The 16418-nt window shown below is 50.0% G+C and overlaps 2 protein-coding genes across 4 annotated transcripts in view; one reads left to right on the top strand and one right to left on the bottom strand.

The window, feature by feature from the left end:
• Positions 1-11658, bottom strand: part of RBM33 (RNA binding motif protein 33) — a 113633-nt gene extending 101975 nt beyond the window's left edge. For all 3 annotated transcript variants that reach the window (XM_040434161.1, XM_040434158.1, XM_040434160.1), the window contains exon 1: positions 11457-11658. In XM_040434161.1, coding sequence (XP_040290095.1) covers positions 11457-11475 — 19 coding nt within the window. In that variant the 5' untranslated portion in view covers positions 11476-11658. The remainder of the gene's footprint in view (positions 1-11456) is intronic.
• A 59-nt stretch (positions 11659-11717) lies between these two features.
• CNPY1 (canopy FGF signaling regulator 1) overlaps positions 11718-16418 on the top strand; it is a 159906-nt gene continuing 155205 nt past the window's right edge. Inside the window, exon 1 of the mRNA XM_040434156.1 lies at positions 11718-11811. Within this exon, the coding sequence (XP_040290090.1) occupies positions 11752-11811 (60 nt within the window). The 5' untranslated portion in view covers positions 11718-11751. The remainder of the gene's footprint in view (positions 11812-16418) is intronic.

Here is a 16418-nt window from a genome sequence, read left to right as displayed (position 1 = left end):
CTTCTAGCTGTTGCATCTGCAGCGGTGAGCAGGTGCAATGACACCCAAGACGTCCCATTCATTTTAATGGTACAGATCGCTCCTATACAAGTGTATGGGAGGCAGCGATCTGTCCCATTGAAATGAATGGGACGTCTTGGGTGTCATTGCACCTGCTCACCACTGCAGATGCAACAGCTAGAAGGTGAACAGCGAAGGGGAGGCAGCGCTGGCACGGCGCGCGCCTTCTCTTCAAACAGCTGATGGCAGGGGTGCTGGGTGCCGGACCCCAGCCGATCTGATATTGATGACCTATCCTGAGGATAGGTCATCAATAAATAGAACTTGGACAACCCCTTTAATAGGATTAAAAATAAATAACCGTTTGAACATGGAAAGTCTGAACATGGAGCTACAAATGACAACACATCCTGGACATGGGGCTGGTTGAACCCCAATAACCAGCAGGCTTATGTTACTTTCACACTCGCGTTTGGTGCGGATCCGTCATGGATCTGCACAGACGGATCCGTTCAGATAATACAACCGTCTGCATCCATTCAGAACGGATCCGTTTGTATTATCTTTAACATAGCCAAGACAGATCCGTCTCGAACACCATTGAACGCCAATGGAGGACGGATCCGTTTTCTATTGTGACGGGTTGTGTCATAGAAAACAGATACATCCCCATTGACTTACATTTTGTGTCAGAACGGATCCGTTTGGCTCAGTTTTGTCAGATGGACACCAAAACGCTGCAAGCAGCGGTTTGGTGTCCGTCTCCAAAGCGGAATGGAAACTAAACTGATGCATTCTGAGCGGATCCTTTTCCATTCTGAATGCATTAGGGCAAAACTGATCCGTTTTGGACCGCTTGTGAGATCTCACAAATGGAAAGCCAAAACGCCAGTGTGAAAGTAGCCTAAGGCATTTGCTACAACTTTTATGTTTGGGTTCAGCCAAAGCAAGCTCTATATGCTGGGAGACTAAAATCTACAGTGTGCTGGCCGACAAGCAAGAGCGGGCTACTGCTAGCACCATGTTCAGTAGCCTGGTGGAATATGCAGACAGTATATTTGGGGCCCCCCAGAGCTCCTTGGATGGACAGCTCCATGTTTGCTCTTGAAGGTCAATTCTGTTGGTGTTCATTTGAGATAGGCCTCTTGCACACGACTGTATGCCCTCCGAGATACAGTCCGTGAGCGGGTCATAAGTCTCGGAGCGGCATTGATTGTGCGCACATAGATTACAATGATGCAGTGCACGTCGGGCTGCCCGCAGGACTATTGTCCCACACTCATAAGATCATGAGTGCGGGACAATAGTTCCGCGGGCGGCCCGATCTGCACAGCATCATTGCACAATCAATGCCGCTCTGGGACTTATGACCCGCTCACGGACTGTATCTCGGAGGGCATACGGTCGTGTGCAAGAGGCCATAAATGGAGGCACAGATATTTAGCCACGACCCATACACATCCAGCTGAGCAGAGTGCACGTATTAAAGGGGTTGTCCAGGTTCAGAGCTGAACCCGGACATACCTCCATTTTCACCCAGGCAGCCCCCCTGACTTGAGTATTGGAGCAGTTCACGTCACCGGGCCCGGCACTGATGGGCGGAATTTAGCGCTGCCCTAGCCAGTAAAACAGCTAGGGCAGCACTAAAGAGCGCGCTTTAGAGCCGGTGACGTCACCGAACACACTGCCGGGCGGGCGGAAGTTTCCGCCCGGCAGTGTGTTATGATAAACAAAAGAGCCCTTGCCCTGTGCGATCTAGCGCAGGGCAAGGGAGCGCATCAGAGCATAAGATGCAATGCTAGCCTCAGGGGGGCTGCCTGGGTGAAAATAAGGGTATGTCCGAGTTCAGCTCTGAGCCGGACGACCCCTTTAATAGAAGATAGGGGTGATGGCCCAGGCAGAAGTAGTGTAAGGCTGGGTTCATATTTACGCCTTTAATTTCGGCAGAGGAACTGCCAGAATTCACTGTACCCGGCAAATATGCTGGCTTTCGGCCAGAAAAAAACAAAAACAAAACACTATATGCAGCAGTTATTGTCAGGCCAAAAGCCAGCATATATTACAGTGAATGGGGTCCGGTGGTGCGCTGTCGAATCCAGCTATGCCCGAATCCAGCTATATCCTCCGGCGGAACAGACTGCTGGAGTTTAAAAGCACAGATGTAAACCAAGCCTAAGGCCTCATGCACACACGACGCAAATTGCGGATCCGCAAAACACGGATGGCGTCCGTATGCACACACGGAGTGCTGTCTGCATCTTTTGCGGCTCCATTGAAATGAATGGGTCCGCATCCAAGCCGCAAAAACTGGTGCTTGGATGCGGACCAAAACGGTCATGTGCATGAGGCCAGCTGTACACAGGTGCAGGCTGACTGCACAACAGTGACGTCACCCATCACTGGCTGCTATTGGAAGCACACAGGTCGCTGGATGTTTTGATCACCGAGACGGAGAGATGCAGCTGCGCCTGTTCAGGGATTCGGAGTGCCAGGGAGCGCGCGGTAAGTAGGATCTATAGGCGGGGCGGGCATTTTTAGAATTGGATAACCTCTTTAAGGATACGTTTGGGGTCTACGCCGACAGCTCGTTCCTGGCATATACAACATAGGAACCTGACACTGCACAAAGAGCCCAAGAAAGTAAGCTCTAGCCCTGGACCAGAACCCTCTCGCATGCTAGCTGTGGTGAAACTACAACTCCCAGCATGCATACTTGCATGGCTGTTGTTGAAGAGCATACTGGGGGTTGTGTTGCAGCACGATGCCCCCTCTACCACTTTCACCCCCATAAGTACGGGGGATTGGTGCCCACTCCCCAGCTTCTTATAGAAGTACAGCCTGCATGTAAGACTTCTATAATGTAACTATAGCACTGAATCCAATAGGAACATTCCGGTAATGGTTGGGGGCATATCCCTGAATGATCAACTTCAAAACCCAATACAACCTGGATTGACTTGTGGGACAATGACACTTGCCATTCATCTCCCTTATGCCTTGGAGGCTCGTTCTGATGGGAAATCAGATTTAAACTCATTTAAGGGCAGACATTTCAAAGCAAATCCATTGGGAAACTGCGCAAGCAGTCAAAACCCTGTCAAGAGCTGATAAGGTAGATACCGTCACAACTACAGCAGATGAAACAATAGCATTTCGATTGAGTTGTAGAAAATGTCCCTGCAAGGTTGACTTCAAACTCCGGGATAGAGAAGGCCAACATCAGGAAACAACAAATGATTAGAACCGCTCCTACCAGGCTCCTTCATGGCGGAAGGTCTCCTCCTATCCCCAAGGAAAAAAACTAAGTATTCACGAGTAAGCCATTACTATCGTCCGTCAGTCCCCAGTAGAAAATTCCTTTAATCCAGCATCAAATGAAGCATAAAAGTGCCGGACCATCAGATATTATGAATTATCAGAAGGAAAAGTATAGCATCAATCATGAAATTTCCTAATGGCTTATTTTACTTGGGGTTTTTGGAAATTCACGAGAACGGGGGCCCCATGCTGCTTCCCTAAAATGACTGCAGCAGCCGACTGCACACGCGCACGGCTTCTCCGTTCATTTCTATGGGAGTTCTAGAGATAGCCGAGTGCCCCAAGTAAAATAACCTATTAGGAAATTTCGTGATTGATGCCATCCTTTCCGGAACTCCCATAGAACCCCCACCGATCTGATAGTTATCCTCTATCCTGTGGATAGAGGATAGCTTGTACCTACTAGAATACCCCTTTAAAGATGCACTCCAGGATTTTTTTTCTTTGCCTATACAGTTCAAGATAGGCAATTATTAAAGACTTAGATGGACTTGTGTATACCTATTTTTCTGATGTGTAATTTGTGGGTTGTCTGCCATCTTGATTGCTTCTCAGATTTGTTTTTTTCTAATGAATCCTACATTCCCATCATTCCTGGCTTTGCAGATGGAGGGCACAGAGTCTTACCACATTGCACTGCCCAGCTCTGAGGGCAGCCATGACAGATCAGTGACACAGCTGCTGTCCCCTCACACTACAGCCCTCTCTCTCCTGTCAGGTTTTGTATGCAGGAAGACCAGTGTGAGGCTACATCTCATAGAATTAAACTGGAGAGTCAGCACACACAGATAGTACAGGCAGGGCAAGTCAAGAGGCTTATATAACTGCAGCTAATCACTGTATACACTTACCCTCTATCTGTTCACTCCAGATCCTTTAGACAGGGGAGAGATTATATCTTCAACAGAATACAGAGCTGCCAGGAGGGATTTCATTGGTGATGTCTTCCTGTAGTTCACAGGAAGTTATACACAGGGGAGATTTATCAAACTGGTGTAAAGTAGAACAGGCTTAGTTGCCCATAGCAACTAGTCAGATTACACCTTTCATTTTTCCCAGCTCCTTTGGAAAATAAAAAGGTGGGACCTGACTGGTGGCGTTCTACTTCCCATCAGTTGGATAAATCTCCCCCAGACCTCCTGTTCACACATTGAAGTAGCTCTGGGCTGGTGGTCAGACTTGATCACATAACCAGGTTTACATAATGAAAACTTTCAAAATTAATGGATGCAACTGAGGGTGTAACAAATTACACTGCTAAAACACTAGGGTGAGTTAGTAATATATGTATAATAATAAATTTAAAAAAACAACAAAAAAAACATTGTTTCTATGGCCAGGAACAAACCAGCGAGTTGAATGCATTAAACTCACAGAGTGCGTCACTGAGAGGTTGCGTTCTGACCTCGCTCCTCTGATCGCACAGCATTATAATGATTTATAATGCTGTGTAACCCTGAGGGTCCTTGAATGTAGAGTTGTTGCGATACCAAATTTTTGATTCGGTTTCGATACCATGAAAAAGTATTGCGATACTCGATACCATTCGATACCACGCGAAAAAAATAAACAAAAAAAGCCACGTGCATTCCTCATTTTTAAAAATGGCGAATCGCGCAGTTTTTATTTTATTTTTTCTGTTCCGGCATTCACCACCTAGATTTTTTTTTTATATTTTAATAGTTTGGACTTTTCTGACGTGGCGATGTAATATGTTTATTTATATATTTTATATGTGAAATTGGGAAAAGGGGGGTGATTTATACTTCATATTTTAGTGTTTTTTTTTTTTTCACTTTTTATTTAATAACTATTTCCCCCCTTAGGGGCTAGAACCTGGGATCTTTCATCCCTTTTCCTATTCACCCTGATAGATCTCTATCAGGGTGAATAGGACTCCACACTGTCCCTGCTGCTCTGTGCTTTGTGCACACAGCATCAGGGATGTTACCATGGCAACCAGGGCTTCTGTAGTGTCCTGGCTGCCATGGTAACCGATCGGAGCCCCAGGCTTACACAGCTGGGGCTCCGATCAGAAGCTGCCACTGCACCACCAATGAGGGGGAGTGGAGAGGTCCCTGTGGCCACTGCCACCAATGATTTTAATACTGGAGGGTTGAGAGGGGCCGGCGCACTGTGCCACCAATGATTTTAATGGGATGGGGGGATTGAGGGGGGGGGCACACTGCACCACCAATGATTTTACCCCTTTATACAGGAGGCGGGTACTAGCAGATCAGCGGCAGTTAACTGCCGCTGATCGCAGCTCCCTGTCAGGGGCAGGGTGCCGGCAATGCGATTCTGCTGCCGGCACCCGCCTCCTGTATGTGTTAAAGACTGACTACTGTATATGAGTCCAGACTTTCACTATTAGGCCACACAGAGCGGCGCCCAGCGATGTCTCAGCACTCACCATTTAGTCCTGGGCGCCGCTCCGTTCGCCCGCAGTGCCCCATTACTGTCTCCTCTCCTGCTCCACATGCTGCTGATTACTATCGGAGCGATGGGAGGAGACATCAGCTTCACTAGTGGGCGTTCCTTCTCCCTGGCTGTAGCGCTGTCCAATCGCAGCGCAGGGAAAAGGAACGCCCACTAGTGAAGCTGATGTCTCCTCCCATCGCTCCGATAGTAATCCTATCATTGGTGGCGCAGTGCGCCCGCCCCTCCTCCGCCCCTCTCTTCTCATTGCCGCCCCTCCTCCACCCCCTCTCTTCTCATTGCCGCCCCTCCTCCGCCCCTCTCTTCTCATTGCCGCCCCTCCTCCACCCCCTCTCTTCTCATTGCCGCCCCTCCTCCGCCCCTCTCTTCTCATTGCCGCCCCTCCTCCGCCCCTCTCTTCTCATTGGTGGCAGCGGCAGCAGCACAGGGGGAGGGAGGACAGCTTCCTTCTCCCCGTGCTGCTGAGAGAGAACATGAGCGCGCCGATAGCAGCGCGCTCATGTTCAGAGATACTAGACTGCGCAGAAGCGCAGCCCAGTATCGAAAAAACGGAAATCCCGGTATCGTATCGATACCGGGACAAAAGTATCGATTGGGTATCGAAATTTCGATACCCGCAACAACCCTACTTGAATGTATTGTATTACACTGACAAAACTAAGCGTTACATAGTATTATAAATCAGTATAATGCTGTGCGATCAGAGGAGCAAGGTGAAGACAGGACGTCTCACTGACACACGCTGCTAGTTTATCGCATTCAACTCGGCGTCTGACTGGCCCTAGACCTCTTTCACACATCCATGAAGATATCAGTGACAATATGGTCAGTGGTTCATCCAGTGTTTGGCCCATGTGTCTGTTTCAGCTGAAAATTTATTTCCAGAGCACCTACAACGAAAACGTAGCGGGAAAAGTGGTGGCCTGAGGACCCCGTGATTTCTGAGGTGTGGCCACCGGCAAGCGCTCTCCTCATAGATGTTAGTGGGAGCGCCCCACTAGGGCTGCAGTAAACTATTATTTTAGAAATTGAGTATTCTTACGATTAATTGAGTATTCTAATACGAAAAAATGTATTAATAGACTGTTTTTCTTTATAAAAACTCATCAGACCCCAACACCCTTCGTTCTCCCCTGTGTGATCAGCCCAAGTGCTTCAGTTCCCCCCAGTGCCTTCAGCTCTCCCACCCCCCCTTGTGCCAGCAGCTCCCCCCATGCCCCTTGTGCCAGCAGCTCCCCCCCTGCTCCTCCTGACACCCGGAGTGCAGTGTCATTGGCTGCTATGACGCTGTGCATTCCGGGCGCCCGGCCTTAGTCGCACCAACTTACCTCTCCAGCAGGGGCGCCGCCGACACTCCATTGTTCCGCGCTGCCCTGCGTCTGACGCCACACAGCGCGTTAGGTCATGGCATGCGTACGTCAGGAGGTCAGTGCAGCGCGGGACCATGGATGTGCTATGGAGTGTCCGGAGGCCCCCATTTTACTGACAAAATGGGCAACGGAAGTTCAGGGTGTTTATAGCGTTTTGGGAATCCATACACTCGTACACTGATAACATGGTCACTGAGCGCTGTATTGGCACATGTCACTGCTCCACTGCCACAGCACAGCGGTGAAGGGTCTCATGCTGTAATGTGCCATGCAGAGCTTTTAGTGAAGCGGGTACAGGCAGGTGCAGGGATGTGCTATACTGAGATCCTGGCTGTACCCAGTGTCCAGAGGTCGCAATAATGCCTGTACAAGCGTCAGACGAGTGTTCAGGCGAATTTACTCAAACTTTACCGGAGACTGCCTGCTCTGTAATTAGAGGAAGCCGCCACAGTCTGTTCATAAGTCATAACCCCATCAGCCACATCACCCCCAGGCCAGAACGGTGCAAATATTCCAGACAGTCTGGCAGATTGGCACTGTTCTGGGGGTGATGTGGCTGACGGGGTTATGACTTATGAACAGACTGTGGCGGCTTCCTCTAATTACAGAACAGGCGGTCTCCGGTTGCTATGGGTAACAGCTGTACTGTACTCCCGGCCTCATGACGCACGCTGCCTGCCCTATAGGAGCTGTACACTACAGATAACCACGGGAAACGTTGTCGGTGACACAACACTCACCATGCTGCCGGCCGTCACTTATGGGTAACCTGTGCGAACCGTGGCGTTACCGAACAGTTACTACTAGCAGGGCTGGTCCCCGCCAGGGCGCACACCGCTATAGCTCATATATCCGTGTGTTCGGATTAGCCTCATGCAGCATGTGAGGCTGAACAAGTTAAAACAAGGCCACTTACCCCGCCAGTGACGATGGCGTGCGCCTCCTTCCTTACTTCAGAGCGGTGTGCCATAAGCTCCGGCAGCCCGCTCAAACTGACCAATCACCAAGCTCCTTACTGTAAGGAGCTTTGTCATTGGTTGTTTCAGGCAGCAGCAGCATCGCTGCGCTGATGAATGGCAGGGAGAAGTCTAAGCCGTATCCGTACGACTATTTCCAGGGAGTAAAATGGCCTGAACAGGCGTCTATGACGCTTGTACAGGCGTTACTGCGCCCTCTGGGAATGATGGTGTTGGGGTGGGCGCACGTTCTTCCCTGGGGAGGACGCTGTGAGCACATGGAGACAGTGACCCGCAGCCCGACCAGAACATGAAGGGAATGGGACTATTGGACTAGTAGCTTGTCATCACATGGAAGACTTGGATGATTGGTGAGCACATTAAATCAATTTGTACTCCTCCTCGGCTAATACTCCTCAAAATGGTATAAGGAGTATTCTTACTCTTCTGGAAAAAGTGTAGTGCGACCTCTGGTGGGGTCCAAGTAATTATTAAAGGACATCTTCACGATAATTACTGGGGGTCATACAGCTGCCTTGACAAATGTACTACCCAGGGTGCCTGGAGAGACGGCTGAAAGGGGTCGTCTAACTTCAGCAAGTGACATTTATCATGTAGACAAAGTTAATGCAAGGCACTTACTAATGTATTGTGATTGTCCATATTGCTTCCTTCACTGGCTGGACTCATTTTTCAATCACATAGTACACTGCTTGTTTCCATGGTTACGACCACCCTGCAATCCAGCAGTAGTGGTCGCTCTTGCACACTATAGGAAAACGTGCTGACCGCTCTGGTGTCTGCGACGATGGGAGCTCACACAGGCTGGTGCATTTTCCTATAGTGTGCAAGCATGGCCACCACTACTAAACTACATGGTGGTCATAACCATGGAAACGAGCAGTGTGTAATGAGATGGAAAAATTAATTTAAGGGATTCTGTCACCAGATTTAACCCTATTAAGCTACAGCTTTGTCGCTCCCTCCAAGTCCTGATTGACTGGGCCAGGCAGCGCTCCCATCTGTCTGCCAGCCCTGTGCGCTGGTGAAATCTGGCGCCGTTCAGTATTCGGCGCGGTGAAGAAGCTGGCAGCCTGCGAGCGTCTATCCCTCACCGTGTCGGCGCCGAATGGCGCGAGATTTCACCAGAGCACAGGGCTGGCAGACAGATGGAAGGGAGGCGACAAAGGTGGGAGAACGGAGCCTCTAGGAGCAGGAACAACGCCCCCCTTTCTGGCGTAGCGGGGGCATAGATAAAAGTAGGAATAGGCTAGTTAGGTTTAGCTGACATTATCACATCGCTAGTGTCAGCTAGCTTAATAGGGTTAAATCTGGTGACAGAATCCCTTTAAAGCTCCATCTATTCGGGAATTTATCTGCAGAGAAAAATCTGTGGTAAAATCTGCAGGGTTAGGCCTCTTTCACACTTGCGTTGTCCGGATCCGTCGTGTACTCCATTTGCCGGACGTGCCCGCAAGTGAACTGAAAGCATTTGAAGACGGATCCGTCTTCAAAATGTGTTCAGTGTTACTATGGCAGCCAGGACGCTATTAAAGTCCTGGTTGCCATAGTAGTAGTGGGGAGCAGTATACTTACAGTCCGTGCGGCTCCCGGGGCGCTTCAGAGTGACGTCAGAGCGCCCCATGCGCATGGATGACTTGTCCATGCCATCACGTCATCCATGCGCGTGTGGCGCCCTGACGTCACTCTGAAGCACCCCGGGGAGCCGCACAGACGGTAAGTATACTGCTCCCCACTACACTTTACCATGGCAAACAGGACTTTAGCGTCCCGGCAGCCATGGTAACCATTCAGAAAAAGCTAAACGTCGGATCCGGTAATGGGCCGAAACGACGTTTAGCTTAAGGCCGGATCCGGATCAATGCCTTTCAATGGGCATTAATTTCGGATCCGGCCTTGCGGCAAGTGTTCAGGATTTTTGACCGGAGCAAAAAGCGCAGCATGCTGCGGTATTTTCTCCGGCCAAAAAACGTTCCGTTCCGGAACTGAAGACATCCTGATGCATCCTGAACGGATTTCTCTCCATTCAGAATGCATTAGGATAAAACTGATCAGGATTCTTCCAGCATAGAGCCCCGACGACGGAACTATATGCCGGAAGAAAAGAACGCAAGTGTGAAAGAGCCCTTATATGTGGATCTGTTCTGCTGTAGAAACCTGCAAAATACACAGACATTCTGTGGATTTAAAGGGAACCTGTCACTGGGATTTTGTGTATAGAGCTGAGGACATGGGTTGCTAGATGGCAGCTAGCACATCCGTAATACCCAGTCCCCATAGCTCTCTGTGCTTTTATTGTGTAAAAAAAAAATAATGATTCGATCCATATGCAAATTAGCCTGAGACGAGTCCTGTCCGTGAAATGAGTCAGGGACAGGACTCATCTCAGGTTAATTTGCATATGGATCAAATCATTATTAGTTTTTTTTACACAATAAAAGCACACAGAGCTATGGGGACGATATTGCGGATGTGCTAGCGGCCATCTATCAACCCATGTCCTCAGCTCTATACACAAAATCCAGGTGACAGGTTCCCTTTAAAGGGATATTGATGATCTGTCCTCAGGCTAGGTCCTGATGTCTGGGACCACGGCACTCCGGGGGACACAGTGGCCTCCTTGCAGCTTATCACGCACAGCGTTGTCCTTCGGATATCGGCTTTGTATCGCAGCTTCGGTCCATTCATTTCTATGGGACTGAGCTGCTCCTGGGCCATGTGACCGATGACATCACCAGCCTAGGAAGAGGCCGCAGCGTTCACTGGAGATCTGTGACGGTGTCGGATGGCGGACCCCCGCCAATCTGATATTGAGGACCTATCCTGAGGAGAAGTCCTTAATATCAGAATTTCAGAAAACCCCTTTTAAACCCGCCCCTGCAGGTCAACGTCTGCTGGTATTTCTCAGAGCGGATGGATTAGATTTGGTAAACTTTGCCGTTACTGGATTACGCCGCCGATTATTCACCCTGCTATTTCACAATGGAAAATCTTATCCGCGCCGCACGGTCATCGCCTAAATCCTGCGATGCTCTTGCGCCATTGACGTGGTGTCGTCCTAACGTGTGACCACTGATTGGCCGCAGTAGTCATGTACCGCCTCGGCGCATCTTTGCAGCAGTGAAGTAAACAGAGCCCGCCAGCGACAGCGCGGAGGTGGGCATGAGAGGGGATTACAGCTACAGGTATATAGGGTTTTTTTTACCCCAAGTTGAAAACACCCTTTAAATATACAAGCCCCACAGAGAGGAGTCAGACGTAATGGCGGAGAACAGGGGCACGTTCACACTGGTAGGCCGGCCCGCACCAAGGCCTGTCCGTCAGAATGAGGGGCATCAATACTATCAGGTACCTTCCAGCAGAGCGGCCATGTTGCTCCGGAGTCTTCCGTTTCACATAGACACGGTGTAAGAAGAGATCCTCAGTCCGCGCGGTGCTCCCCCGGCCTCGCTCAGGACACCAGACGGGGGAAGGTAAGGCGATGAGGGGAAGGAAAACCAGGAGACACCGCAACACATCACAACATGGCCGCCGTCAGCTACCGCTCTCCGGCCTCGCCGTGCATTGTGGGTAGAATGAGGAAGGTGTCAACAGAGCCTGAGAGGGGCGGGGCGAAGAAGAGGGATTACAGGAGGTGGTGACCGCGCATGCTCGTGGCCGTTACTGGGCTCGGGGACGCGCATGACGTATGTGTGAGTCAACGACAAGTAAGTAGACGGCGGGAGGGACGTGATCCTGTTCCGTCTCCTACTCTGTATATAGCGCTCGTCACAGGGCTCCGCTCCTCCAGCGGTGACGTCACACTTCTATATATCTTCTTCTATTAAAAAGCTCCCCAAATCCCGCACGGACGCGTTCATACACGACGGAAATTTCTGCCACTGAAAATCAGTTCCGCTCATGTGAATGGGGTTGCACAGTTGCCCCCTTAGGCCTTGTTCACAAACAGCCTTTGGCAGGCACAATATTGTGCGGATTCTGCGGCTGCGCAGGATGCACCACACATTGTTTTCAATGGGAGGCCACGCTGGTCTTCGTGCGGTTTACGCCAAGGACGGACACGCGCTGTGTCCGCACGGACGTTGCTGGAAAAGCGGACGGTATTTGCAGCAGAAAACGCAGTGGATTTTTACGTTTCGAAAGTCTGCATTGGAGTAGATCCAAAAGCTGTTAAAATCCTAAAAGCTCCAGTGCTCGCCACTTAGGGTCCGGCGAGATGGCGGCGTGTGTTGCGGAAAAAGTAGCACGACTTATTTTGTAATGATGGTCAATGGTGTCGCCATGGTGACCTCCTGCAACGCGACAGCGCAAAATAAGGCTACATGCACACGAACGTATTGTGGCTTCACCAAAAAAACGGATGATGTCCGTAATGTATCCTTTTTTTTTTTTTTTTTTTTGCGGATCGATTGTAACAATGCCTATCCTTGTCTGCAAAACGGACAAGAACAGGACATGCTCTATTTTTTTTGCAGGGCTACGGAACGGCCATTTTTTGCGGGCCTATTGAAATGAATGGGTCTGCATCCTATCCGCTAAAAAAACGGAACGGACACGGAAACAAAATACATTTGTGTGCATGTAGCCTAATCCAACTTGGATGGATATTTTGCAACTGTCTCAATGCCATCACTTTGCTTTGTCGCACCATTGACAAGTCTTGTGACACATGTAGCTGTAGCCTTTTTTTGTCGTGCGACTTTTTGCCGCCGGGGAGCCGGACCCTTAACCCCCCCCGTATACAGTGGTGCAGCTCCTTCCTCCCCTCCGATCTGTGTTTACCAGCTGCAGCAGTGATGTCGCCATGTACCTCGAGCGACAACTGCAGCCAGCAAGTGGCTTCAGCAATCTCGTGACGCATACCACTGAGGCTAGTGATTGCCTGCAGCGGTCATGTACCGTATACAGCTGCAGCCTGTAAACACAAATCAGTGAGAAACGGGTCTGGAAGCGGTGGGGGACAAAGTGGGCAGTGGCTCTTCTAAAGGGTTATCCTGTGAGAGGTTCTGCTATACAATGAATAGAGGAGTACACAGTAAAGGGGTTTTATACCGACGACTAGAGGTGAGCGAATTTCATATTTTGAAATTCGTTTGCGCTTCGTTTGGTGGTAAAAGCAGAATTGCGTTATGGATTCCGTTACCACGGACCATAACGCAATTCCATGACGGAAAGCCTTTAGAGGCATTCCATTATTCATTCCGTCCTAATAGAAGTCCATGGGCTGCAAAATGGATCCGTCTGGTTTCCTGTCAGCAGGACTTTTTTTTTCCGTCCTGCATAACGGAAACCAGGCGAGATCCATTATGCTTGCCCGTAGACTTCTATTAGGGCAGATCAAAACTGAATGCCTCGTAAAGGCTTCCGTTTTGCATTCCGTCCGGGAATTCCGTTATATTCTGTTACAAATGGAACCTATAACGGAATGGAATAACGGTAATGTGAACCCGCCCTAACATGGCAAAGACGGATCCGTCATGAACTCCATTGAAAGTCAGTGAGGGACGGATCCGTTTTCTACTGTGTCAGATTGTATCAGAGAAAACGCATCCGTCCCCATTGACTTGCATTGTGTGTCTTGATGGATCCGTCCTGCTCCGCATCCCATGGCGAAAAGAAAACCGCCTGCTGTGGTATGAGAACGGAACAGAATGCATTTTGGTGCATTCCGTTCTGTTCAGTTACATTTTGGCCCCATTGACAATGAATGGGGACAAAAACGGAAGTGTTTTTTTCCCGGTATTGAGACCCTATGACTGATCTCAATACCGGAAAAGAGAAACGCTAGTGTGACAGTAGCCTTATTCATCTGGTCTACCTTTTCCTGCATTTACAGTCGTGCTAACATGTTTCATGGGTCCTCTTCCATCCTCTCAGAGCCAATGTGGTGATCTCATAGAGGAGCAATTAGAGGATAGGTCATCAGCATCTGATCGGCGGGAGTCCAACACCCGGGACCCCTGCCGATCAGCTGTTTGAGAAGGCAGTAGCGCCGCGGCCTTCTCACTGTTTACCGCAGGCCTAGTGACGTCACGACTAGTATCACTGGCCTGGGCGCGGCTAAGCTCCATTCAAATGAACAGTGAATACAAGTGCTGCCCTGAGTGACATGTCTGCCTGCTGGGAGACTCAGCAGCATGTTGTATGTGTAGCACTACAAGTCCCAGCTGTACAATGACACTGCTATACACACAGGATCTCCCCCCTACCTGCAATGCTCTGCAGAACTTCTCCTTCAGCTTCTGTGCCCAGCATTTGTCTTCTCACTGCCTGCAGCTACACAGTAAACACTTCAGCCCCGAGTCTGTGCAGCTGAAGGGGTTAAGAATCCTGAAAGAGAGCAGAGTGCAGGGGGGCGTGGCCAGCACAGTGACCTCTGCTGTACAGATCTCTCAGGCTTGTGCAGGAACATTATCAGAGCAGGGAGAGAAGCTGACATCACAGGTCATGTGACCCTCAGTGTAACCTGGGAAACCAGCCACTGGAGATGAAGGGAGTGAATTGGAAAGCTGTTACATTTGCCCAGTTAGAAAGAATAAAAAAATAACTCGGACAACCCCTTTAAAAAAAACTGCAGAACCACTTTAAAGGGATTTTATTACTAACGGCCTGTCCTTATTGTAGGCGTTCAATATTAGATCGGTTGGGCCATCCAATATGTAACTCAGGACCAGTCCTGAGGGTAAATGATCCCCACTGTGTGTGTAAAAGCGACTTGCAGGCCGGCCATGTACACGTAGTTTATAGCAGCTCTCTGTTCTGGCTCATACAGGGGGTCCCGAGTGGGGGACTCTTCCTCTTTATGACGTACATATGCCCTAAGAGACAACGCTTTAAAGGCAGTGGCATACCTACCATGGAGGCAGACCATGCAGCTGCTATTGCAGGGCTCCAGATGGCGACCAACATGGTCGCAAATGCGACCTAAAATTGCTAAATGGCGACAAGACTTTGTAGTCTTGTCGCCATTTGCGCCTAGACCTTACGCTGCTCTGCTGCTTTCACAAACTGACTTGACACGTGCTGTCAGCGCGGCCATGTTCTCAACAGCACAGGGGAGAAGGAGGCCGTCTCCCCCCCCCCCTGTACTGCCGCTGCCACCAATGGGCTGATAGCAGGGAGGGGCTATGGCCACTGCGCCACCAATGAATATCGTTTACGCGTGCGGCACCTGAGGGGTTAATAGCGGCGGATCGCAGTGTGCAGACATAGAGGCTGGGTATGGGATATGTCCGGCACCCGCAGCCTGCGTTTGTATCAAGCATAAACGATATTCAACCTCAGTATTATAAATCAGAATCATTGGTGGTGCAGTGCGCCCCCCACCCCCCAAAGTATTATAATCATTGGTGGTGCAGTGTGCCCCCACCCCCCAAAGTATTATAATCATTGGTGGTGCAGTGCGCCCCCACCCCCCAAAGTATTATAATCATTGGTGGTGCAGTGCGCCCCCACCCCCCAAAGTATTATAATCATTGGTGGTGCAGTGCGCCCCCACCCCCCAAAGTATTATAATCATTGGTGGTGCAGTGCGCCCCCACCCCCCAAAGTATTATAATCATTGGTGGTGCAGTGCGCCCCCACCCCCCAAAGTATTATAATCATTGGTGGTGCAGTGCGCCCCCACCCCCCAAAGTATTATAATCATTGGTGGTGCAGTGCGCCCCCACCCCCCAAAGTATTATAATCATTGGTGGCGCAGTGCGCCTCCACCCCCCAAAGTATTATAATCATTGGTGGTGCAGTGCGCCCCCACCCCCCAAAGTATTATAATCATTGGTGGTGCAGTGCGCCCCCACCCCCCAAAGTATTATAATCATTGGTGGTGCAGTGCGCCCCCACCCCCCAAAGTATTATAATCATTGGTGGCGCAGTGCGCCTCCACCCCCCAAAGTATTATAATCATTGGTGGTGCAGTGCGCCCCCACCCCCCAAAGTATTATAATCATTGGTGGCGCAGTGCGCCTCCACCCCCCAAAGTATTATAATCATTGGTGGTGCAGTGCGCCCCCACCCCCCAAAGTATTATAATCATTGGTGGCGCAGTGCTGCCTCCAATCAGCATTACTGCCATCATGGCTTCCCTCACCGAGGGGTGATGCCAGTGGTACAGATCGCTGAGGGAAGGAAGAAGCTTTTTTTTTCTTGTTTCCAGCTTTTTTCTTTTTTCTCACATCTGGGTATAACTCCTTTCTGCACTTTCATTTAACTGATGATCTATCCTCTGGATAGATCATCAGCTTCTGATCGGCGGGAGTCCGACACCCAGGACCCCCGCGGATCAGCTGTTTGAGAAGGCAGCGGCGCTCCAGCA

This window comes from Bufo bufo, chromosome 5 (assembly GCF_905171765.1).
Source record: "Bufo bufo chromosome 5, aBufBuf1.1, whole genome shotgun sequence".
Lineage (NCBI taxonomy): Eukaryota > Metazoa > Chordata > Amphibia > Anura > Bufonidae > Bufo > Bufo bufo.
This window is presented reverse-complemented; position numbering and strand designations above follow the sequence as displayed.